The following is a 27,018-nucleotide window of genomic DNA, read 5'->3' as shown; positions in this document are numbered from 1 at the left end:
GTCTCTCTGTCTGTCTGTCTGTCTGTCTGTCTGTCTCTCTCTCTCTCTCTTCTCTCTCTCTCTCTTTCTCTCTCTCTCTCTCTTTCTCACTCACTCTCTCTCTCTCTCTCTTCCTCGTACTCGCACACATGCACACACAGTAGCACACGCACGCACACAACCACGCACACACACACTCACACACACGCACACACACACACACACACACAACCGCAAAAGGGAGTAAACAATTTTAATCCATTTGACCCTAAGTGCATCGGCTCGTTCCGGCTCACGTCGTGAAACACGAATAGCAGTCTCGGGAGACTCGTGTTGAAAGTTGACGAAGTTTTTATCGACGACACTGAAAGGAGGTAATCCGAAACGACCGCCCACAAAAATAGATAAGTTCATAATCGTAAATCGCTGATAGAAACATGGGAATAAAAGAGAGGAAAAGGTCAGTGTGCCCTTTGCACCTTTCAAAAGGAATTACACTATAGATACCGGCAAGGTGGGCCTAGTGGTAAGGCGTCCGCCCCGTGATCGGGAGGTCGTGGGTTCGAACCCCGGCCGGGTCATACCTAAGACTTTAAATTGGCAATCTAGTGGCTGCTCCGCCTGGCGTCTGGCATTATGGGGTTAGTGCTAGGACTGGTTGGTCCGGTGTCAGAATAATGTGACTGGGTGAGACATGAAGCCTGTGCTGCGACTTCTGTCTTGTGTGTGGCGCACGTTATATGTCAAAGCAGCACCGCCCTGATATGGCCCTTCGTGGTCGGCTGGGCGTTAGGCAAACAAACAAACAAACAAACAAACAAACAAACACTATAGATCTGACCGGTGGTTTTTTTCTTGTTTTTTGTGTTTTTTTGTTGGGGGGGGGGGGGGGGGTGGAAGTTTCTGGCAAACTGGATTAATCTGAAGAAGCTGCGGAATCCACTCTACCATAATCTAGAAGCACACTGCACGATTTGCTCGAAATCGCACCACAAGTATGGTAATTGATAAAATCAAACAGTGTGAATGCGCTTCAAAGCGCTGTTTCTCTCCGGTGTTGGAATCAAAAAGGATTCGACCGTTGTAACACGAAATTCTTACTCCGAGTAAACCTTTCGTACGAGAAAAGAACTCCCCAAGGCTAAAGAAAATTACTCCCTCCACAAAATTGTTACTCCCCATTTTTTTTTACTTCCAGTAAAAATCTCGTACGCGAAAATGGGATGCGGGCGAAGGGATAATTGATACAACGAATAATGTAACAAAAAAAGAATAATGTAACAATTGTTACAATTGCTTACGAATAATGTAACATGACAATTGTTACATTATTCGTGGCTGATGTAGCTTTTCCTTGAAATTGCTATCGAGATTTTCTCGATAAATATAATTCACTAGCAAACACTAGACTGATAATAATTGTGATGCACACAAATTCGTGCGTGATGATGCGAATGACCCTTCACCTAGTGAGGTCAAGAACAAAGGGCTTGTAAGAAAGTCCAAGAAAAATTAATTTTGCTTTCTTATATTCGAGGTTTTTCTTATCAGGAGACTCCGGATATCCGAGGAAAAACAAATTTCATCATATTTTTGGAAATGCATTGCATAGAATCAGAGTATAACGGCGTGTGTCTGTCTGTTTGTGCATGTGTGCAAGTGGCGTCACTGATTCTGCAAAAGGCGTGCATGCCATGTGAGTGACGTGTAATTTTTGTGAGTGGATGCTAACCCTAACCCGAGACTGTGTTATGAGCTATTTCACACTTTTTCTAACTCTAACTCAAAGTCTAACTTTTTCTAAGTTGAAAAACGGGCTACCCTCCTTCCACCCCTTCCACCACCAAGGGGACAAGGGAGTAAAAATTTCGTGCACCTGGCATGGCCCGGAAGTTATATTGGTCGTGCTAGGGTGAAGTCATTTATTCGTTATTTATTCGTCAGGGGAGTAACATTTTTTGTACGAAATGTTTACTCGGAACTCACCTGTCTTGGGGAGTAATTTTCTCGTGTATTGGGGGAGTACTTTTTTCGTAAAGGGAGTAACATTTTCGTACGAAATTTTTACTCCGGAGTAAAAATCTCGTGGGAGTAATTTTCTCGTGTTACACCGGCCCTCTATGACGCTGCCGACTCGTAACAAGCATGACTCACACAAACAAGGAAAGTAACTCAGTGGAAGTTACCCAACACAAATTTCTTTGCGTGTTGTACTGTATACATTTAATGAAGCTTTTAAAATACTTTGTTTTGCAAAGTGTACGCAGTTCTCCTGCGCGATAGCATTGTTTTTGGAACGCAGACTCTTATAGTGCGAGTTTAACTTTAGAATCGATCTGAGGACCTTTTTTTCTTAGATACCCCTTTAACTCTTTCTACCCCATCAATGTTGACCAAGTTTGTGTTAGCCGAGACCAACTGTGCTGCGGCAAGTCACTCAGAATTGTAGTAATTGTGTAGTAACTGTATCAACACGCTGTAATGCAGGCGTTAGATCGACGTTACAGAAAGCGACCGAAATCTGAGCGGATATATCCGTACCTGGTCAGATAGAGCCATATGAGTGGGTACGGATATATCCGTACGTACCTGGGAGACAATGAGTTAAGGAGATGTTTGTCTAGAAGTGTTTGCTTTTACCGAAATGTATGTAAAGCTGTGCTCAGCACGTACAGTATAGGAATTTTCATTAAGTTTTTGAAGGAATATCTCAGACGGACACTATCTCGACTTCTGTTTCTTGTATTTCTTATAGTACGGTGGCTATTTTGGCTTCAATGCGTATACATACGTCCTTTTCAATCCAGCCATAATGATGCTTTAGACTTTCCAACAAAGACGTTTTGGTCGTATACATACGTCTTTTTCAATCCAGCCATAATGATGCTTTAGACTTTTCAACAAAGACGCTTTGGTCGGTGCCATATAGACGTTTTGTTTTTATGCCATAGTTTTTACATGTCTGATCTTTGCCACACACACGTATTGTTTTTTCGGTCATGGATACGCAAACTTTGCCACGTAATCTTTTTTTTCTTAAAGGCATACTAACGCACTCCCGTGTTTACAAAGTGTAGTTTGCCCACAATCGATGTCAAACGCACCATAAGACCATATAATGATGATACGTCACCATGCGCGGACCATAATACATGCATTACAGCTTGTTCTAGCCTCTGAAAAAGTGAGGATGTCAACAAAGCCGCGGTGTTCTCTCCCTTGCATCAACGTTACATGTGTTGCCAAATCTATAAATAGGACGATCCAGATCAAAATGAAAATTCAAATATCTCAACATTTAAGGGGTCCTAGACCACAATATTTTGCAGGGAACTTAATTTAGTCTGTCTCCAGCTGTTGGTAAAGCAATTAGCGTGTATAGTCATCGAGTACATATGGCTTTAAGCACATACACCTTTTGATCTTTGCAACGAAGACGTATTAATCTGTGACGCTTAGAAGTGCTGATGTTTCCCATATAGACGCTTTGGCCATTGCTATATTGATGCGTGGATCCTTGCTAGTATATTGGTGTGTTGAGTATTGCCATATTGATGCGTGGATCCTTGCTATATTGGTGTTGATCATTGCCATTTTGATGCGTGGATCCTTCCTATATTGGTGTTGATCAGTGCCATATTAACGCGTGGATCCTTGCTATATTGATGTTGATCATTTCCATATTGATGAGTGGATCCTTGCTATATTAGTGTTTATTATTGCCATATTGATGCGTGGATTCTTGCTATATTGGTATTGATCAGTGCCATATTGATGCGTGGATCCTTGCTATATTGATGTTGATCATTGCCATATTGATGCGTGGATCCTTGCTATATTGGTGTTGATTATTGCCATATTGATGCGTGGATCCTTGCTATATTGGTGTTGATCAGTGCCATATTGATGCGTGGATCCTTACTATATTGGTGTTGATCATTGCCATATTGATGTGTCGATCCGTGCAATATAGACCTTTGGATCCTTGGCACAGGATAAGCGATTCGCCGCTTTATAGAGATTGTGTGCATACGATGTGTGGGATTCTGTATCCATTCCTCGGGCCATATATCGTACATTGGCATGTCGATAAATAAACGCAGGATCGTTTAACGTACGCAAAGACCTTTGTAATATAACACCCTGCCTGTCCCCCACCACCCCCTCCCCCTCCCTCACCCCCATTTCTTGACTCGGAGAGAATCGCTTTAAGTTCTACTCGTTCCAAAAAGATGTGCGTCAAGTCGTTTAGCTTTTACAGCTCGGCGAAGTGCTGGTCGTTAGAAAGCTTTACACGTTGAAATGCTATTTCCCCTTTTTTTTAGATACATTTTGTGTAACTTTTCGATTTTTATTTTTTTTGTTTTAGTTTTGTGTTGTACCATGGAGATGGGTCTTTTATCACAATATTTTTGTTCTTCTTTTTTTCTTTCGTTTTTTGATGGCAGCGGAGGAGACATGTGATGCTATTTGGAAAATTCTCCAAGCGTTCAGATCGAAATCTTAGCTCGTATTTTAAGATGTTCATTGTCTCAAGTGATCTGTTTTGATCCGAAAAAGACGAAACGTGTCACGACATAGTTTCGGAAAGTTTGCTAACTAGAAACATTAAACCGCTATAGGAAAAGAAGAAGAAGAAAAAAAGGTATTATGTCAGTCTGGTTTGTTTTGCCATCCACACAAGCACGCACGCACGCACGCATACACAAACACACACGAAGAAACACACACACACACACACACACACACACACACACACACGTGACACACTCATACACACACACACACACACACACACACACACACACACACACACACACACACACACACACGCACGCATACACAAACACACACGAAGAAACACACACACACACACACACACACACACACACACATACACAAACACACACACACACACACACACACACACACACACACACACACACACCTCCCTTACAAAAATAGAGCGTCTATAAAAGCAACCACGTTTGACTAGATATGGGACGGTCTGAACAGAGAATAAACAACACCATGCACACAAATCGATACCCGTGAACCATTTGGCACTACATAAGCGCAGAACATTGTAAAAGGTTTTATTTTTGCTGCTCTGTTATTTCATTTTCATTGATTCGGAAATGCCCATGCGCTCACACAATAAACACACTCTTCCCAATAATCCAATTTCCGGTTTTCTATGGTTGTCTCCTCTTTCGCCCTGAAGTAGTTAATTGCGGTTCTATGTTGAGCGTGACACCTGCGTCCTAATGCGCACATGCACATGCACAGACACAGTCACAAAGACACGGTCAGCTACACACACACACACACACACACACACACACACACACACACACACACACACACACACACACACACACACACACACACACACACACATATATATATATACACACACACATATATACCCACACACATATATACACACACACATATATACACACACACATATATACACACACACATATATACACACACACATATATACACACACACGCACACACAAACACAAACACAACACACACACACACACACACAAACACACACACACACACACACACACACACACACGAGCACTTTCCGTTTAATGCTAATTAATAATCAACACTTGACAACTTGTGCAAGTACTTCACACACAAACGTTTTGATGAGCGTCCCAAACAAGTAACTTTAATGTTTCCTTGTGCCTGGCTAAACGTTCCAGTAACTTACCTAATTTTGTATTATTCAAAATTCACAGATTTAAAAAAATCATAATGTTGTTTGTTCCTTCATTTCAACATTTCTGAATTCCGAAAACTGTTAGTAGAAAACAGAAGCTTATTCTTCTTCACCTAGAGCTAGTCTTGTGGAGAGGTCTCGGCGAGCGGGTCATTCAGTCATCTCACCGAGACAATTGATTTGTGTCTGGACAGTCTTCACGTCGATGTACTCGATCTACTGCTGAGACCATAGAGGGGGGTGACTGTAGTACTGCCTGGGGAGTTTCTTGCCACACACACAAATAGGCCTACACACACACACACACACACACACACATACGCACGCACATACACTCACATGCACGCCCTCGCACGCACGCACGCACGAACGCACACACACGCACGCACGCACACGCACGCACGCACGCATTGACACGCACACACACGCACACGCACGCACACGCACGCACACACACACCCACACACACACACACTCCCACATATACACACACACAAACACTCACATGCACACACGAACACAGGCGTGCAGGCACATACGCACTCAACCACGCAATCACGCCGCATGTACACACACACACACACACACACACACACACACACACACACACACACACACACACACACACACACACACACACACTGAAACTTTCTTCGTAATTCTGTGGGTTTTTTTTCTTCTGTTTCTGTTCCTTTTTATTTATTTATTTTTTACTAAAGTGTCCAGCAGTATTCATGCAGCGTCCGAGAAGAAACGTGGCTCACAGTACAGTTCAGTCATCTCACCGAGACAATTGATTTTGCCCCAATCTCAGCAACAGTGTACTTACTTGATCTACTCATTGCAGCCCACGGGGGTTCCGTCAGCGTAGTACTAACACGGGATGTGCTTGTCATGTACCCAATTACCTACACAATTTGCTGCAAGATACAGATTGGAAGGATGTGTAGCTTACTGGGTAAGCTTGGTACTATATATCTGATGTGCCGTACCCGGTGACAGAAATTCGCCACATTGAGGCAAACTACGAGATAGTTTTGCATGAAGTGCAGAAGTCTGTCTGTCTTTTGTCAAGAAGATTGAGTGGTATCACAAGTGAATGAGATAGTTGGATCCACTTCTGGTGGTAGCTTCTTCTTCTTCTTTGTTCATTGGCTTAGAGTCCCACGTTCACTCATGTTTTTAGCACGAGTGGATTTTTACGTTTATGACCGTTTTTACCCCGCCATTCAGGCAGCATACGCCGATTTCGGGGGAGGCATGCTGGGTATTTTCGTGTTTCTATAACCCACCGAACTCTGACATGGATTAATACAGGACCTTTTCCGTGCGCACTTGGTCTTGTTCTTGCGTGTACACACGAAGGGGGTTAAGTCACTAGCAGGTCTGCACATAAGTTGACCTGGGAGATCGTAAAAATCTCCACTCTTAACCCACCAGGCGGCAGCGACCGGGATTCGAACTCACGACCTCCCTGGTGGTGGCGGCAAAGGGAGTGGAATAGTACCAGGAAAGAAAATAGACACAGAAGGGCTCATACTCTTTTGTGATTAATTTTGTACGTATCGCAAGTGATTCATTTTCGTTGCTTTTAAACTGTAGTCCAATAAGAACCAGAAACGATCCATACATTTAAAAAAAACATATTGTTGCACGATGGTGCATGGTGCATGTTTGTTTTGTTTTAACTGTTCATAAATTGCGTAATGTATAATGTTGGTTGCGAAGTTAATCTTGATTGTAAAAGAAGGAGGGGGGAGGGGGTGTTACTTTAACACATGCTACCAAAATGGTAAAAATGCATATATATTTTAAACAGACATTTCTGAACAGGTAGCAAACAAAAAGTATGCTCATACAACCAGTAAAATGCTCATACAACCAGTAAAATGCTCATACAACCAGTAAAATGCTCTTAACAAATCAGTTTTCTTATTCAGATATAATTTCTGATTCGTATTTAACAACAACAACAACAACAACAACAACAACAAAAACAACAACAACACAACAACAACAACGACGACGACATCAACAAACAGAGTCAGCGATTTATAACGCTAAGACCCACCGATCGTATATAGTCCTAGTAATGCAAAGGAAACAAAATCCTTCCTTGCGACGGCAGCTAGTCCTTAAAAGAGGCCTATAAAAGACAGACAGACTTCTGTACTTCATACAAAACAAAACTAATGTCACAAATAAAAACTGGGCAGGCAGCCATTTGTGTATTTTGATTGTTAGGAGCGACGCGGATGCGCCAAGTCTCGCCTGACGAGAGTTTAGCAAGAGGAGAATTGTGCGGGCCCTGTGTAGCGACAAATGGCGTCTTTATTTACGACTCGTGATGCCGAGAGAGGCGGAAATCAAACTCTCGCTTGCCAGCCAAAGGAAATGGAGACGCGCCGTCGTGTTTTATTGCCAGGGGTCAGTTTACCGTGCTGTGATTTATCGATATTGCAACAGGAGAAGTTGTCCGAGAGGTTTTTTGTTTTTTGTTTTTTTTTGTTTGTTGCGGGGGTGGGGGGTGTGGAAAGATAGGGTGAAGGCAGGGCCGGATCTGAGGGGGGGTTCCTGGGGTTCCGGAACCCCCCCCCCCTGGCCATCCAATGTACCTCTCAGAGAAAAAAAAATGTGGACTTTGGACCCCTGCCTTCAGTTGGAACCCCCCCCCCCCCTCAAACGAACTTGGTCCGGCCCTGGAAGGTAATGGAAAGAAGGGGGGGGGGAGGGGGGAAGCGAGAGCCGGGATGGGGGGAGAAGCGAAAGAGGATATTTATTATATAGTATTTGGTTCCCATTAAATGAAAGGATTATGTGCGTGTGCATGTTTGTAGGAGTCTTTGGTTGTGTGAAGGCATGTTTGTGTGTGTGTGTGTGTGTGTGTGTGTGTGTGTGTGTGTGTGTGTGTGTGTGTGTGTGTGTATGTGAATAGTAAATACATGTGTGTGTGTGCGTATATGCCTGTGTGTGTGTGTGTGTGTGTGTGTGTGTGTGTGTGTGTGTGTGTGTGTGTGTGTGTGTGTGTGTGTGTGTGTGAATCTTATGCCGATATATCTTCCTCGATCTTGGGAAAACACACACACACACACACACACACACACACACACACACACACACACACACACACACACACACACACATACACACAGAGTTCAAAATTGTCTACTCAGTGCCCGGTGTCTACCTTAATCAACGTAAACTGCCTGGTGCCGGTAATTGTCTGTGTCCTTAGGCAGGTGCCATTTCTCAACTTTCGCACAAGAATAAATAAGATACAATTTATCCTTCGTGAAATTGATTGACAGGAAATGGAGTAGAATTATACCAGGAAAGAACGTAGACATAGAAGGATTCATCTTCTTTTTTTTTATGAATGTTTTGTCTTCCACTATTTTCTCTCCCTCTCTTATGCTTTGGCTGCACGGAGAAAATTTCAGCACTCAGAGAAAGTAAGTATAGTGAACATTAACCTACCGAACTAAACCCCATCCCCACCTCCAGTCCCGCTGTTGAAATATAGCATTTGAAAGGCGTATTAATTCAATTCAATTCAATTCAATTCAATTCAATTCAATTCAATTCAATTCAATCCAATCCAATCCAATTCAATTCAATTCAATTCAATTCAATTCAATTCAATCCAATCCAATCCAATCCAATCCAATTCAATTCAATTCAATTCAATTCAATTCAATTCAATTCAATTCAATTCAATTCAATTCAATTCAATTCAATCCAATCCAATCCAATTCAATCCAATCCAATTCAATCCAATTCAATTCAATCCAATTCAATTCAATCCAATTTCAATCTAATCCAATCCAATCCAATTCAATTCAATTCAATCCAATTCAATTCAATTCAATTCAATGTAATACGACTTTATTATCTGAATGCAAGACAAACAGAAATGTGTCTTTGTTTCCATCTCCTTGGATACCATTTGCCGGATAAAGGGAGGGGGGGTTGCTTCCGGAACCCCGGGAATCAGCCCTGCCTCCCCACCCCTCCCCACAAAACTACACCACCCAACAACCTCCCCAACTCTACCATCTTGAGAAACCAGCACGCATGCTTCCTGGACTAAAACTGCGAAAATACGAACCCCCCTCCCTCCCTCCCCCAACCCCATCCCCCAGTCACAACCTATCCACCCCCCACCCCCCACCCCCGCCCTCCTTCCTCCAATCTCAAGATAATAGACTTCAATAGGACCGGAGACAAAAAGCATATTGAGTTTAGCCCGGTGTTAAAAGCTCGCCAGTCGCAAAAGGCGCGGTGTTCTGGGAGTGGCCCCCAAAGGAGCAGGCTTTCAGGACGCTAATGCGGTCGCTCGGCAATGCGTCTGGTGGCCCGTCGCGTCCCGCTGGACGTCTGCAATTGAAATCTGTCTGAAGAGAGCAGCAGGCCGTTTCGCAGCGTAATGGGCAGAATATACCTGGGCAGTTTCAGCGGCACAGACTACGCACGGCCTATTATTTATGCCGCGATAGGGATTATGACGAGTACTTGGCCTGTTTTCCTTTCATGCAACGTGTAGCGGGCTGGGATAATCTGCAGTGCGTCGTCGGTCCTGCTGTGAGCGGAGCCCCTAAGAGGGCTGTCACACATGCGACTGAGTCGCGTGATTTACCCTGTCACACAGCCGACTCAGTCGTAGAAAACAGCTACGACAAAGTCTGCGACTCAGTCTCATGCGATTCCCTCGTAGCTTTGAGGTTTAGAACATGTTCTATTCCTGCGATCCAGTCGTCGGTCAATCGCAGGGGCAGAGCCGGCCAACAGAGCCAATCAGAACGCGTTGCTGCGGCCTAGACGCCGTGACGTAAAATAATGGCGGACAGCGGCGTACAGCGTCTTTTCGTCGATTCAAAACTTTTTGGAAGAACAGTTTTTTACTCAGATATAAAGGAGACGTTTTAGGCGTGTACAGCGGTCGGAAAACATTAATTGCAGCTGTCTGCGAACTTTATTTCTTGCAAAGGCGTAATGCTGAAAGGAATTTTTCAGAAAGGTAGAGCGACGTTCGAACATTTAGCGTCTGCTCTCGCAAAGCGCGTTTGCCGTGACACGGCACTTCCGCCCCGCTCGCGTGGAGTTATCGTTCGTCAATCGTTCGTCTATCGTTCATAGTTTGACGGGTCATGGCCTACGATGTGATGTGCGATCGGCCAAAGACTGAATCGCGACGACTGAATCGCCACGACTGAGTCGCCTGTATGACAGCCCTCTAAGACGTTCCAGAACGTTCAACGCCGTGCCTAAGAAACCCTTTTCCCACCGAGTACGCAAGCTGTCAACGCCGCCGCACCGTCTCAAAACCTAGTGCGCAGGAAAACGAATATGGCGGCCCTAGTGTTTGGGTTTCTTTTCGACGACGATACTTTCTTTAATACGACGGTTCTAGCGCATAAATTGCACCAGTTAAGGGATGATGAAAAAGTATTTTAACTCTAGATCTTTTTGAAGAAAACTTTGACTGTAAATATTTCCAATAACGATCGTATTCTACAACGATGTCATCAACAATTCCTTCGCTTGTAATCAATGCCTGTTTCGTCTGTCAGACTCGATCGCATCGCTCATTGGCTGACAGTCGTCCGCCATCTTGAACCCCCTCGCACAGAAGCATGTCGTTTCCCAAGCACAGAAAGCGACTACCGAGGGCAGCTCTTGCAAAGAAACGTAGGGCAGGGCTGCGTCTCAGTGAATGCCTTTTTGATCTGGATGACTGCTGCTACTTACTGCTTGTGTGTACCTAGTTCTTGAGAATGCAAGGGGAGCAAAAAGATGTGAAAGGGTGTGTATGGGGGACATGTTTGTGGAGAGGGGGGGCATGTATGTGTGTGCGTGTATATATATATATATGTGTGTGGGGGGGATGTGTGTGTGGGGGGGGGGGTGTGTGTGTGTGTCCTTGAGAGTATGGACTTTGATGGCATGTACACACATTCGTCCCTGGTGCGCTGGTTTATTTACCGCAAAATAAACATCCATACACTGCACTTAACTTTAAAGTAATCTTATATAGAGGAGAGCGATTCATTGCGAATACTATCGGTAGTGAATTTATGAAGTGAGTGCGCGTACATCATTCAAACGCGTGACAGAGTTCTATCAGTAAATCTCAATTTCAACCAATCCAACTCCACGGCTGTTTGTTTGTTTGTTTGTTTGTTTGCTTAATGCCCAACCGACCACGAAGGGCCATATCAGGGCGGTGCTGCTTTGACATATAACGTGCGCCACACACAAGACAGAAGTCGCAGCACAGGCTTCGTGTCTCACTCAGTCACATTATTCTGACACCGGACCAACCAGTCCTAGCACTAACCCCATAATGCCAGACGCCAGGCGGAGCAGCCACTAGATTGCCAATTTTAAAGTCTTAGGTATGACCCGGCCGGGGTTCGAACCCACGACCTCCCGATCACGGGGCGGACGCCTTACCACTAGGCCAACCGTGCCGGTACTCCACGGCTGGCTCCCACCGGGTTGGTAACTCTCTAGTGCACCTCAGCCATGGATACCGTATCAGTTTGTTCGGTGGGTGGGTGCATGGGTGGGGAATGGTTAGTCGGGTGGGTGGGGGTGGTCGTATTGATGTACACTGCTTTGTTTGTACATATGCCATTATCATTCGTTGACAGCTCTCCGAAACTAAAGCCACTTTTTTTAACCTTCAAAATCAACTCCTTCAGACGTTTGTATAGCTTCTTGGGAAGATTAAGACGGTTCTGTTTGTCTGTCTGTTTTTGTGTGTCCTTCTTAAATCCTTCCTCTCACATCTGAAGCCATCATTACTGGGTTTATCCGAACGTTGCAGCAGCAGGCTTGGCTGTTACGATCAACATAAAAAATGAACAGACGTGACGCTGCAAGGATACACAAAATTAAAATAAGAATGAAAATAAAATGTAGCGCGATAACTTTAAAAAAAAATTATATTTTATTTTTAAAAAAGCCAAACGAAATCCTTCAGCTGGCGATGTACTTGGTAAAAGAAGCAGGCCTTATTCATATTTAGTTCTCCTCAGCACCGATGTTGCTCCTTCGTCACAAGGCTGAGCGGGAATGCAGTGCGATAAACACCATACAAGGGTTTTTACCCCAGACCGTTGAGTAAAGAACCATCCTAGATCCTTCTCCAGTAGATTATTTTGTAAATCCCAATAGATCCGTTAAGGCTTTTATCATGAATGCGAGTATGACAGGATGAGGCAGTAATCTCCCTTTCACAGCTGCAGCCGGCCTTGAGCACTGAGCAAGTTAAAGCTCAAACGTTCTATGGCCGCTGGACAGACATCTGTAAGTTCTTGAGATATCTGTTTGTTATCGGTTCTTTGTCTTCTGCGTTCATGGGCTGAAACTTCCACGTCAGCTCGTGGTTTATGCACAAGTGGATTTTTACGTGTATGACCATTTTATTCCCCGCGATTTAGGCAGCCATACTCTGTTCTCGGGGGATGCATGCTGATTATTTTCGTCATGGATTACAGTATATTTCCCGTACGTAAGTGGCCTTGGGCTTGCGTGTACAGACGATGGGGGGTAAGGCACTAACAGGTCTGCACATAAGTTGACCTTGGAGATCGGAAAATCTCCACCCTTAACCCACCAGATGCGGCCGGGATTTGAACCCTCAACCGTCCGCATAAGAGGCCGATGTCTTATCCACAAGGCCAGTGCGCCTGTCCGCTATCGGGTCTGACTAGTTCGTTTGTTTGTTTGTTCGTTCATGGGCTGAAACTCCCACGGCTTTTACGTGTATCACCGTTTTTACCCCGCCATTTAGGCAGCCATACGCCGCTTTCGGAGGAAGCATGCTGGGTATTTTCGTGTTTCTATAACCCACCGAACTCGGACATGGATTACAGGATCTTTTTCGTGCGCACTTGGTCTTGTGCTTGCGTGTACACACGGGGGTGTTCGGACACCGATGAGAGTCTGCACACAAAGTTGACTCTGAGAAATAAATCTCTCGCCGAACGTGGGGACGAACTCACGCTGACAGCGGCCAACTGGATACAAATCCAGCGCGCTACCGACTGAGCTACATCCCCGCCCTGGTCTGACTAGTTGTTTCCTGGTATGATCTTGTCAACCTGTTCGTTCACAAGGCAGAATTTTGCAGGGCTATTAACTTCGCCCAAACACACTTAATCATGTTCACTTGCTTTGCCTCCAACAGTTATTCCAGTGTTTCATGCACTTGATAACATCCTTCCATTTTGACGGATACCAAAAATCTACAGGATGGTTGCCTTTGATGTAGAGTGGGGATCTGACACTGAATTGAGCTCATAAAGGACATCTGTGTCATGAACTAAATCAATAAGCAAAGAACAATAACAACAAAAACAAACAAAAAACCACTCTGCGAAGGACGCATTCAGTCTTTTGGTTGTTTGTTCGTGTCTCAGTGGATGCATGCTCTTATCCAGATTAACAGCCAGACCGGTGTAGGATCCGGTCCGGTCCCCCCTCTGAAGTAGTCCCCCGGGGGACCAATTCGTGGCAAAAACTGCTCTATAATGGTCCCCCCTTAGACATCCAGCCTCGTTTTTCTTGTTACAATGTTAGTAATGTTACCAGCAATTTCAGAGAAAAGAAAGGAAAGAATCAGAGACTGGTTTCATTTCTTCTTATCAGTATTTATTTATTATTCATTTTATTTCATGTGATTTTTCTTTTGAACGGCATTATAAATCAGATCTATTTTATATAGTCAAACAAAGAGATTGCTGTCTGTGCACTACATAATACCGGACGAAGATATAGATTGAAAATGGCTTGAATGCCTAAGAAAAACGAGGCTGGATGTCTAAGGGGGGACCATTATAGTGCAGTTTTTGCCACGAATTGGTCCCCCGGGGGACTACTTCAGAGGGGGGACCGGACCGGATCCTACACCGGGTCTATTGTGACACTCAAGATTATCAACACGTGGAGGAAGACACAGTTACACTTGCAATACAACTGCAACAAAAGACTACGCTGGGAAATAACTCTCTCGGTTTTTGTATGGGTTTGTGGAAAAGTCGGAAATACTGAGGCAAATAAACCAACGGGACATAGCCTTAAGCCTGTCCTTAATAAACCAACGGGACATAGCCTTAAGCCTGTCCTTAATAAACCAACGGGACATAGCCTTAAGCCTGTCCTTAATAAACCAACGGGACATAGCCTTAAGCCTGTCCTTAATAAACCAACGGGACATAGCCTTAAGCCTGTCCTTAATAAACCAACGGGACATAGCCTTAAGCCTGTCCTTAATTAACCAACGGGACATAGCCTTAAGCCTGTCCTTAATAAACCAACGGGACATAGCCTTAATCCTGTCCTTAATAGACCAACGGGACATAGCCTTAAGCCTGTCCTTAATAAACCAACGGGACATAGCCTTAAGCCTGTCCTTAATAAACCAACGGGACATAGCCTTAAGCCTGTCCTTAATAAACCAACGGGACATAGCCTTAAGCCTGTCCTTAATTGGACGAAGTCGACTTCGCGAAGCTCACTTCGCGAAGCTTCCGGAACGAGAATTCGTCCCTTAATTGAAATACTTTCAGCATAGCTTCGCAAAGTCCAAGGGAATGCACTCTGCTCTTTTGACTGTGATGTCTACGTCCATCTTAAATAAAAACACACTCTTCTAACAAAAAAAAACAAAAAAAAATTAAACTTCGTCGCAGAGCTACGGCGTAGCTTCGCATGTCAAAACTTGCGAAGCGAAGAAGGCTAAAAAGTACATTGCTGTAGCTGCGTATTTTCGGTATATAGACTTCGCGAAGCTTCGCTAAGTCGACTTCGTGCTCAATTAGTAACGGGCTTTATCTCATGTAAAAGCCTGAGCGGTTCTGAGATAGTCAGCCCAACTGGGTTTGGGGTTTTTTTTACAGGAAGGAGTGTGCCTTTGAACCTGCAGCAGATTTGCAACAGTTGCACCCACACCCACACACACACACACACACACACACACACACACACACACACACACACACACACACACACACACACACACACAAATTCAGCAACAACAAAAGTCTAGCTTTTCAGCTGACGGTTTCCGTTGTCTCTGACCTCGTGGCTGTTTATTGACCGTGAAATGAAAACAGTGCCACGCGGCGAGAAAACAGACAGCACACGACAGTCCCTTTCCACCCATTTTTGTGTGTGTCTTTTTTTTGTGTGTTCTGTTGTTAGTGTCCGCTACTTTGTGTTGTGTCTCTCTTTTTTTTTCCGCTTGGTGTTATCTTTTCAACTTTAAGTCTGACATTTTCAGTATTTTTTTGTGTTGTGAAAAATACAGCCAGCGGCAGTTTTCTTTCTTTCTTTGTTTCCTTTCTCTTTTGATCCCTTTTTACTTATTTTACTTTTTATTTTTCGTTCTTTCTTTCTTTTTTTCTTTTTTCTTTCTTTCTTTCTTTCTTTCTTGACTTTGTTTTTCTTTTAGTTTTGTTTTAAATGTCTTTCTCCTGTAATCCTTTTTTACTTTCTTTCTTTCTTTTGTTCCTTCTTCTATCGTTCGTTGTTATAACTATCCCTGCTTCCCTTTTATCCGTTCTTTCTTTCTATCTTCTTTCTCATTTCATTTCATTTACTATTATCCCCATGCTTGGAAGTTCGGGTCGCTTCCTCCCAGCGCAAAGCTAGCAGCAACAAAGAGTCGCGCTACCAAGGGTGTGTGCGTGTTTCAGGTGCAGTCAGCCACCTGCACTTATAGCAGTATGACCGAGGTCTTTTACGTGCCACTATGGTGACACGGGGATGGGACATGGATACCGTCTCTGAGTCTGCACATAAAGTTGACCGTTGTCCGTCCTTGCCGAAAATCGAAACTGCGACCTCAGGATCACAAATCCAGTACTCTACCCACTGAGCTACTCTTTCGCTGTCATCACCATCCTTCCTTCCTTTTATCCGTTCTCTCTTTCTTTCAGCGCCCCTGTCGTTGTTTTCTTTCTACCACTTTATTGTGAAACACAATCTTGGCTCTGCATGCACACGACTTAAAACAATTTTTTTCAAAGGGCAAGGAAAGTGTCTGAGGAAGAAACGAGAGAAAAACGGAGAGAAATTACCATTGATCTGAAGATTGTGCAAAACAAAATGGCTGGGAGAGAGTGTGTAAACAACTGCACGTGATCATTACGTCTTCCCACTGTGATCAAATTTTGGCAAGAAGGTCGCAATCTGAGCCAATTAGTGTAGCCTCCATGCTACTTTCATTGAAAATCTACGGTCCATTTGGATTTAATTTAGGATGCACATGTCCCTTCAAGCTTTTGAAGTCGATGCTAATGGCATGTGTGCCAATTAGACATTGTTGTTGAACATTTTTAAAAGAGTAGAGAATATTTTATATTGAGAAAAATTCAGTGCAAAATGTGTTTCTGTCAAGCAGCAAAGTTCCTGGGTTCACAAATCTCCCCCCCCCCTTTCATACATTATATGTGTAAGTCTGTATGTCTGTCTGTATGTCTGTCTTAATTCCCTCTCTCTGTCGGACTTTCTGTCTCCCTCTCTCTCTATCACTCTCACTTTCACTTTCTCTCTCTCTCTCCTTGCATGCACCCCTTCTTCCCTGCTTCCCTCCATCCCTCCCTCCCTCCCTCCCTCCCTCCTTATACCTCTCTCTTTCTCTCTCTCTCTCCTTGCATTACCTACGACTTTAAAATTGGTAATCTAGTGGCTGCTCCGCCTGGCGTCTGGCATTATGGGGTTAGTGCTGGGACTGGTTGGTCCGGTGTCAGAATACTGTGACTGGGTGAGACATGAAGCCTGTGCTGCGACTTCTGTCTTGTGTGTGGCGCACGTTATATGTCAAAGCAGCACCGCCCTGATATGGCCCTTCGTGGTCGGCTGGGCGTTAAGCAAACAAACAAACAAACAAACAAACAAACAAACGCTCCTTGCATGCACCCCTGCTTCCCTGTTTCCTTCCCTCCCTCCCTCCTTCCCTCCCTCCCTCCCTCCCTCCCTCCTTATACCTCTCTCTTTCTCTCTCTTTCTCTCTCTCTCTCCTTGCATGCACCCCTGCTTCCCTGCTTCCCTCCCTACCTCCCTCCCTGCCTCCTTACCTCCATCCCTCTCTCTGTCTCTCTCTGTCTCTCTGGCTCCAGTTTAAATGTGTTACTTAAATTCGATACTTCTTTGTATATGTTGAACACACAACCCACACATACAACGCATATCATTTCTATTGCGTATGGAATAAGCAAAGTCCATGACGAATGCGAGATATTTCCAAGAAGAAAAAAATCAATAAAACGGATTGTACTGCACACACAAAAAGGCAGCTCGAACTTTCGTCGCCTTGATCTTTTGCTGTCGACTTTTTGTTGCACTCGAACTTCTGTCAACCTCGACATTTTGACCCTCGACCTTTTGCCTCAGCGCTTTGACCCTCGAGATTTTATTGCACACACAAACCTGGAAGATGACAGTTCAAGAGTTGGTATTCATGGCAGTAGTTTCCCCTCTTCTTGCACCTACGCTGATTCAATTTTGATTTGTATTGAAACGGTCTAACTTCCAAAATAACACTTCTCTCTTCTTTTCGTTCATTTCACAGCCGCTGGCACTAACAAGAACCGCCATGCCATCGGGGAGCAATCCTACGACCTCCACGGCGACGGATATGACGCAGAAAGATGGCTGCTGCAGGGGCACTCTGGGATACGCTTCCGCTAACTACAAGATGCCTTACCCGTGCGCCAAGGCAGGGTGCTGCAATGGCTCGGAGACGATTGCCGTCATTCCTGTGGATGAGGCCTTGGGGTTTCAGTTCGTGTGTATGGTGAGTGATAGCCTGTTGTCGTTGTTGTTGGTGGTGGTGGTGGCGGTGGTGGAGGTGGTGTTTTTGTTGTTGTTATTGTTGTTGTTTTTCTCGTATAGTTTTCTGTCAAAAGCAAACCAACAACAAGAACACAAAATGAATAAATTGATCAATACAATTTGTACACAATTAAACCGTGAAAGAAAGACATGTGTTTAAAGGTCAACGCCCTCAATTAAACAAATAAAAAAAACAAAAAATGAATAAAAGTAAACTGTTCAAAATGAATAAATTACCATATGAATTGTTTTTAATGTAAAAAGAGACACACACAACATAAAAACAAAAACAAAAAAAAAGAAAGATTAAACAATTATTCAGGTCTTTTACATCAGTTTTTATAACTGCAATTACACCAGTCTAGCGTAAAGTCCAACTGCTTTGCCAAACTGTCATGTCCCTTCATTTGACCATGTTTGTGGAGCAAGTTCATCTAATTATTTTACTCTTCTTTTTTTATATCTGTTTGCTTTACCTTATTTGTTTTGTATCTGTCGCCCAAAAGCAATATCTTAAATTCTTTACTCTTCATATAGGTTACTTTGTCTAACCTTGTTTTCTATTTCTCGCCCTTGGGCGGAGTTGGCTTCACTAACCAGCTGTGTGTCGCGATCGGCGTGGGTTCGAAGACCACGTTCGGCGAGGGATTTATTTCCCAGAGTTCACTTCGTGTAGTCTCTCCTCGGTGTCCGAACACCCCCTTGCGCTCGCATGCACACGATGAATAACTCCAGTTCTCAGCGAAAGTCGCAGAGCTTGGATACACGAATACACGCATGAAGGAAAAAGAAAATTTGAAAATGGGTAGCGCTGTTGAAGCTCGCTTTCCCGCGTGAGAAAGAAGCCCGAACTTCCATTAGGGTAACCTCACAGGACTTTATAAAATCATTATCCTCCTTATCTTTCATGATGAATCTTTGTTCTGTTTTTCCCCCACCTTTTCCTCTTCGTCCTCTTCGTCTTTCTCCTCTTGTTCTGCTCCTTCATCGATGTCATCGTCGCGCGTGTCATCATCATCATCGTCTTCTTCTTCTGCTTGTTCTTGTTCTTGTTCTTGTTCTTCTTCTTCTTCAGTAGTCGTAAAACCCCGCTAATTTCTTCGGCTCGGCCAAGAAAGCGTGCAGCGCATTGTTTTCACTTTTCATTGCTACTTTTACTTTTTCATTCCGAGCGATAAGCATTACAATTACTCTCCGAGAGCCGAGAGTGAAGGAGGATCATTGATTACCCATCTATCAGTCACTGGCTGGATTTCTAATTTTTCTCCCCGATCGATCCTCCTTTCGTCGTTTAAAGGACAGGGCGGGGTCTTGACGCCTCTACTGGTATCCGCTAATTATCTTTCTTGGGTGGGCCTTGGAAGTGGTTGTGAAATTAAAACCTATAGATCGTCACGCTAGTTTGATGATTTGATTCGGTGATTTGTCAGCTAATGAAATAGTCATCGACGAATTGTCTTTCTTGGGTTGGCCTTAGATTTGGATGCGAAGCTAAAACATATAGATCTTCACGCTAATTTCATGATTTGATTCGGTGACTTAATTGTCCATTAATGTAATAGTCATCGACTAATTATCTTTCTTGGGTGGGCCTTATATTCGGATGCGAAGCTAAAACATATGGATTTTCACACTCACTTCATGATTTGATTAGGTGACATGTCAGCTGATGAAATAGTCATCGACTAATTGTCTTTCTTGGGTGGGCCTTAGATTTGGATGCGAAACTAAAACATGTGGATTTTCACACTAATTACATGATTTGATTCGGTGACATGACAGCTAATGAAATAGTAATCGAATGATGATGATGATGATGATGTCATATTTGACTAATTGTTTTTCTCGGAAGGAAGGCGGGGATGCGAAAAACATCTAGATTTTGACAATATTAGATGGTTTGATTCGAGGATTTATTAGCAAAAGAAGTATTCATTGGAGAAAAAATTATGATGAAAATGAAATTGTTATGTTGACTATTTGTCTTTCTTGAAGGAGAGGGACTTATGCGAAATTGAATTCTAGATCTTGACAATAATTTGATGATTTTGTTCGAGGATTTGTTAGCGAAAGATATAAATAATCATGGAATGATGCTGAGAATTTAAATAATTGTTTTCCTTTCATCCGCGACAGGAATAGCCAAATCGTCCGCCCGATTGCCAGGGGCGAGTAAAAATTCAGCCGGGCTATTAGAAACCGCCTGGCAGCTCACCCGGCTGGCCAGTGAACATTCTGGTCAAATGCAAAACGTTTGGTTGCATTTTCGAGTTTTAAAGCCATATAAACACTGCAGGTGAAGAAACTTCTGTCGTCTGCAAAATCATCGCCATGCCCTAGTGGAACAAAAACGAGGCTCCTGTGTGTGTGTGAAAGCTGTTTTAATTGTGTAAAGAAATCTAACGCTCATAATTTGTTGCGTGGTATGTCCCGGGCCAGCAAAAATTCTGGCGGGCGAGTGACTTTCTTGAAGTTACTCTCCCGGCTGGCGAGTTAAAATGTTGAGATTTGGCCATCCCTGAGTGAGTAGGAGCGAAACTAAAACCTATATTTTGACGCTAAATAGATCATTTGATAAGGTGACTTTTCAGTCCAAAATATAGCCATTGAATGATGATTGGAATTATGCTTAAAGCTTTAGTTTGGGATGTTCATGAAGATTGATCGGTGGACTGGTTTTCTATCCTCTCTTCATGGACTTTCATGTGTGATTTCCGTCCCGTTATAACAAACGCTCACTGACATCTTCTTGTCGCCATGTAAAGGTATCCGAGATGAAACCATAGTTGTCTTCTTTTTCTTTTTCTTCTGTTCTTAACATAGTTGTCACCGTCATCGTAGTTAATGTTTTCATCGTCATTGTATCACCAATGTTGTAGTTATTTGATTTCTCCTTCTGTGCTTAATGCATCACAGTTCACCGATACCAGCATTTTCTGTCATGGGACAGATCGTAGTCGTTACAATTTTCTCATCTGGTATCATTTTGAAAGGACAATTGTTTAATGTATGCCTGCAATTTTTCCATTGGGCGTCATTTTATAGGTTCCTCGAAACAACGAAAGTAAAATTACATCATATCTCTATCACTCTCCCACAAACAGCCCTGTGCTACCAGGAACCCAAACCATCGCTAATTTCTAACTCTGTTTTCTCTCTATCACTCTCCCACATACACCCTGTGCTACCAGGAACCCAAACCATCACTAATTTCTAACTCTGTTTTCTCTCTATCACTCTCCCACATACACCCTGTGCTACCAGGAACCCAAACTATCACTAATTTCTAACCCTGATTTCTCTCTATCACTCTCCCAAGTACACCCTGTGCTACCAGGAACCCAAACTATCACTAATTCCAAACCCTGATTTCTCTCTATCACTCTCCCAAATACACCCTGTGCTACCAGGAACCCAAACTATCACTAATTCCAAACCCTGATTCACATGTCTCCTTCTGCCGATAACTCTGCATTATGCCTGCCCTCGCCAAATGCCAATTGCTGCTAGTTTTTACATTTAGTCAAGTTATGACTAAATGTTTTAACATCGAGGGGGGAATCGAGACGAGGGTCGTGGTGTCTGTGCGTGTGTGTGTGTGTAGAGCGATTCAGACTAAACTACTGGACCGATCTTTATAAAATTTGACATGAGAGTTCCTGGGTATGAAATCCCCAGACGTTATTTTCATTTTTTCGATAAATGTCTTTTATGACGTCATATCCGGCTTTTCGTGAAAGTTGAGGAGGCACTGTCACGCTCTCATTTTTCAACCAAATTGGTTAAAATTTGGGTCAAGTAATCTTCGACAAAGCCCGGACTTCGGTATTGCATTTCAGCTTGGTGGCTTAAAAATTAATTAATGACTTTGGTCATTAAAAATCTGAAAATTTAAAATAAAAATAAAAATTTATAAAACGATCCAAATTTACGTTCATCTTATTCCCCATCATTTTCTGATTCCAAAAACATATACATATGTTATATTTGGATTAAAAACAAGCTCTGAAAATTAAAAATATAAAAATTATTATCAAAATTAAATTGTCGAAATCAATTTAAAAACACTTTCATCTTATTCCTTGTCGGTTCCTGATTCCAAAAACATATAGATATGATATGTTTGGATTAAAAACACGCTCAGAAAGTTAAAACGAAGAGTGGTACAGAAAAGCGTGCTATCCTTCTCAGCGCAAGTACTACCCCGCTCTTCTTGTCAATTTCACTGCCTTTGCCGTGCGCGGTGGACTGACGATGCTACGAGTATACGGTCTTGCTGAAAAATGGCATTGCGTTCAGTTTCATTCTGTGAGTTCGACAGCTACTTGACTAAATGTTGTATTTTCGCCTTACGCGACTTGTTAACCTTGTTGCCTCTCCGTAACTCAAACGCATCCGTGGGCAAAAACAAATACACTGTGCTACCGGGCGGGAAAGCAAGTCGTAAACAAATGTGTACCTTTTATCCGCTGGCCCTAATTGCTACTAATAGCTAACCTTGTTATTTCTCTCCATCCTGCTTGCTTCCAATTTCTAACCTTGTTATATATCTTATTGTCTCTATACTCTGCTAGCCTTGCTACTAATTTCTAACCTTGCTCTGTTAGTGCCTTTACACTCTGCTAGCCTGGCTACTAATTTCTAACATTTCTCTCTTTGTGATGATAATTAGTTTTAACGTCCTCTTAGAACCAATTGGCCTATCTTGGGACAGGTAGTGTTGATATGCTTTATGGGGGGACAAGACACTGGACAGACATGCAAACAGAGAACACATATGATCGTGTTATAGATCTGGAAGTCTGTTGTTGCGATATTTCAAAATGGGGATGGAAGTAAAGATTTTGTTGGGGTTGTTGCCATAGTGTACGCGAAATATAGTTGAAGTGGAGCGGTTTTGTAGGCTTATTTGCTTTTTATTTATGTAAAATATTTTTTAGACTTTTGGATAATGCCAAAATAATGTAATAAAGAACTGGCTGAATAAGTAAATAAATACGTAACTAGAAACATAAATATAATTATTAGCCAAATAAGAATATTAAATATAACTTGCTAAAATAATATATCAGAATGGGGAACTTAAGTTCAGGTAGGAGGGCGGTGTATGTGATTTAGCCTTGTTTGAATAGAGCTATGTGATAGGTGTTGTAGGCGCTTTGGTTGTTGGGCGTGGGGGGGGGGGGGGGGGGGTCGGTGGGAGAGAGGGTTCAGGGGTGGGAAGGAGGAGAGGGGATGAAGTTTTCAAAACAGATGTCCTATTTCAGCCTTATGTATTGAGAGACACAGGGTGTATGCTGGCTTCCATTGAAGCGTGCAATGTTTATCTAAAAACTCATGGGGTTTCAGTTTGTGTTCGTTGACAAGGGTGTGTAGGTCTCTCTTTGTGCTTCTATACTCAGCTAGCCTTGCTACTAATTTCTAATCTTGCTCCCTGTGTAATGCCTCTACTCTCTGTTTGCCTCTGTTTGTTTGTTATTTTCAGACGAGAAGTGATATTTTGTGTTGTATTAAAGTAAGATACACGATGTTTAAAACGAATGGTTGATCTTTGCATGTCGTTGTGCAATGTCTTTTTTGTAAATGCGAGACGACGTGAAGGTAAACTATTGTTTTGTAAAGACATGACACAATCAAATATTTGTTCTTTTTCTTTTTTTCTTGTTTTTGGTCTTGTTCTTGTTCTTGCTACTAATTTCTAACCTTGTTCTCTCTCTTAGTGTCTTTACACTCAGCTAGCCTTGCTTCTATTTCCTAACCTTGTTATCTATTTTTGGTCCTCTGCATTCTGCTAGTCGAGAAGTGATATTAATTTTGTATTGTATTTGAGCACGGTACATGATGTTAAAACTAATGTTTGATCTTTGCATGTCTTTGTGCAATGTCGTTTTAGTAAATATGAGACGGCCTGAAGGTAAACTACTGTTTTGTAAAGGCAGAAAATCAAGTATTTGTTCTTGAGTATGGGTGTATGATTGTTATCCACACCAGAACAAATGCCAATGGCTTTTATAATATATGGCGGAATACATTCTTGTTCTTGTTTTTCTTGTTTTTGTTACATTATTTTAGTCAAGTTTTTTTTACATTTAGTCAAGTTTTGACATAGAGGGGGAATCGAGACGAGGGTCGTGGAGTATGTATGTGTGTGTGTGTGTGTGTGTGTGTGTGTGTGTGTGCGTGTGTGTGTGTGTGTGTGTGTCTGTCTGTGCGTGTGTGTGTGTAGAGCGATTCAGACCAAACTACTGGACCGATCTTTATAAAATTTGACATGAAAGTTCCTGGGAATGATATCCCCGGACTTTTTTTCTTTTTTTCGATAAATACCTTTCATGACGTCATATCCGGCTTTTTGTAAAAGTTGAGGCGGCACTCTCACACCCTCATTTTTCAATCAAATTGATTGAAATTTTGGTCAAACAATCTTCGACGAAGGCCGGACTTGCTGAAAAATTGCATTGCGTTCAGTTTCATTCTGTGAGTTCGACTGAGCTTGACTAAATGTTGTATTTTCGCCTTACGCGACTTGTTGTTCTTGTTCTTGTTCTTGCTACTAATTTCTCACTTTGTTCTCTCTCTCTCTCTCTCACTCTCTGACACACTCAGCCGCGGACCAGCGTACAGAAACTGTGCTACCAGGCGGGCTCAGTGGTGAGTACTAGCAACCAGGATCCTGATCACGTGCCTCGCACGTGCTGTACCGGCGCGCGCATGGATGTTCTACTTAACCGCTGGTACGCCGCCATGATCATCAAGTGCGTCGACCAATCGGAGTACGGGGAGAGATGACGTCACTTCCTGTTGTAGGTGTGGACTGACTGACTCTGATGGGTTGACTTTGGGGTGTGTCCATGTGTGTGAGGATGAGCTAGGGTGGGGTGGGAGGTTAGGGGAGGTATGTGTGGGAGGTTGGAGGGTGCAGGTGTTTGTGAGCGCGTGCGTGTGTGTGTGTGTGTGTGTGTGTGCGTGTGTGTGTGTGTGTGTGTGCGTGTGTGCGTGTGTGTGTGTGTGTGCATGTGTGTGTGTGTGTGTGTGTGTGTGTGTGTGTGTGTGTGTGTGTGTGTGTATGTATGTACATGTGTGGCTGTGGCTGTGTCTGTGTGTCTGTGTTTGTACAATCATGCGTACGTGCATGCACATGTGTTCAATAAATGTCTTGGCTTTGTAATCACGCAAACTTTTATGATGTATAAAACATATTCCTTTCTATGATGAATGATTAAGTGTACATGTGTGTGTATACTGTCAAAAATATGACTTAATGAGGATTCTTTATGTGATGTCTTTGAGTTTCAACAAACATGTTTCCATCATGTATTCTTTTTACCTTGTAATTTGGCTCAAAGGTTGGGCAGTCTTGTATAGAAAAGATGAGGACACAAATCAGGCCAATAACAGCATCGATCGAGTCTCTTTAGCGTTGTATGATCGACGCACATGGTCGTCCTACGAATCGTTACTGTAACTAATGAAGATTTAAGAGTATATATCCCACAAACAACACATTGTTTATGTCAAGAAACACACACAAATGGTGGAAACGTGCTACAAGTCTGTCAAGAAAGAGCAAACAATTGACAGTACTCTAAACTCTACTATCAAAGGCAACATTTCTGTTTTGCTCCTCCAGTGAAATTGTGCAAAAGCATTATATGTGACCCTCCACCACGAAATGAGTCGCATGTCACCTCGCGCGGTTCTGCCCTAGGCTTAATATAAGTCCGGGGAGTGTCTGGTAACAGTGTGAGGGTCACCTTAGTCACAGGCTTATAACTCAAACAGTTTTTGCTCTTTTCTAAAACAGCTTGCACCACCGGATAGAGCATAAAAAACTCTTTATGAAAATGTAAAAACATGAAAATCATGCAAAGGTGACATACGACTCATTCCGTGGTGGAGGGTCACATATTATACTGCAAAAATGCACTATTCTAGCTGAAAGCACTTAAAATACAACCCCAAAAACGGCAGGAAATAAAACCTTGCTATGTTGTTAAATGACCTGTAACGAAAAGGGCGGCACCGAAGCGGTCATGTTTTGTGTCATGCAAACTGGGTTGTTTTTCTGAGAATTTTTCTGCGTTTGTTTTTGTACCAGGGGAAACTTAAAGATTTGTTCTGTTGCTATGTCGAACCATATCCTCGTGCCCTCGCAAAATGTAGCATACACACAGACACAGATACACATTTAGACACTGACAGCCACAGACAAATACAAACACGCTCACACACACACACACACACACACACACACGCACGCACGCACGCACGCACGCACACACACACACACACACACACACGCACACACACGCACACACACGCACACACACACACACACACAGATACACACACACACACATACACATACACACACACACAACATCCATCTACCCCACTCCACCAAAAAAAAGCAACACGACCTACATAGAATCAACTGCGCGTTGTCCAAGCTGA

General features: G+C 43.0%; 2 protein-coding genes across 2 annotated transcripts in view; both read left to right on the top strand.

The window, feature by feature from the left end:
* The window catches only part of LOC138960973 (putative nuclease HARBI1), a 25,439-nt gene extending 18,847 nt beyond the window's left edge, over positions 1-6,592 (top strand). Inside the window, exon 3 of the mRNA XM_070332598.1 lies at positions 6,569-6,592. Within this exon, the coding sequence (XP_070188699.1) occupies positions 6,569-6,592 (24 nt within the window). The remainder of the gene's footprint in view (positions 1-6,568) is intronic.
* The window catches only part of LOC138961029 (uncharacterized), a 47,025-nt gene extending 21,588 nt beyond the window's left edge, over positions 1-25,437 (top strand). Inside the window, exons 2-3 of the mRNA XM_070332631.1 lie at positions 18,302-18,526; positions 25,171-25,437. Coding sequence (XP_070188732.1) covers positions 18,302-18,526; positions 25,171-25,353 — 408 coding nt within the window. The 3' untranslated portion in view covers positions 25,354-25,437. The remainder of the gene's footprint in view (positions 1-18,301; positions 18,527-25,170) is intronic.
* The last annotated feature ends 1,581 nt before the right edge of the window (positions 25,438-27,018 follow it).

The sequence above is a fragment of the Littorina saxatilis genome, linkage group LG3 (genome assembly GCF_037325665.1).
Source record: "Littorina saxatilis isolate snail1 linkage group LG3, US_GU_Lsax_2.0, whole genome shotgun sequence".
In the NCBI taxonomy this organism is placed as follows: Eukaryota; Metazoa; Mollusca; class Gastropoda; order Littorinimorpha; family Littorinidae; genus Littorina; species Littorina saxatilis.
This window is presented reverse-complemented; position numbering and strand designations above follow the sequence as displayed.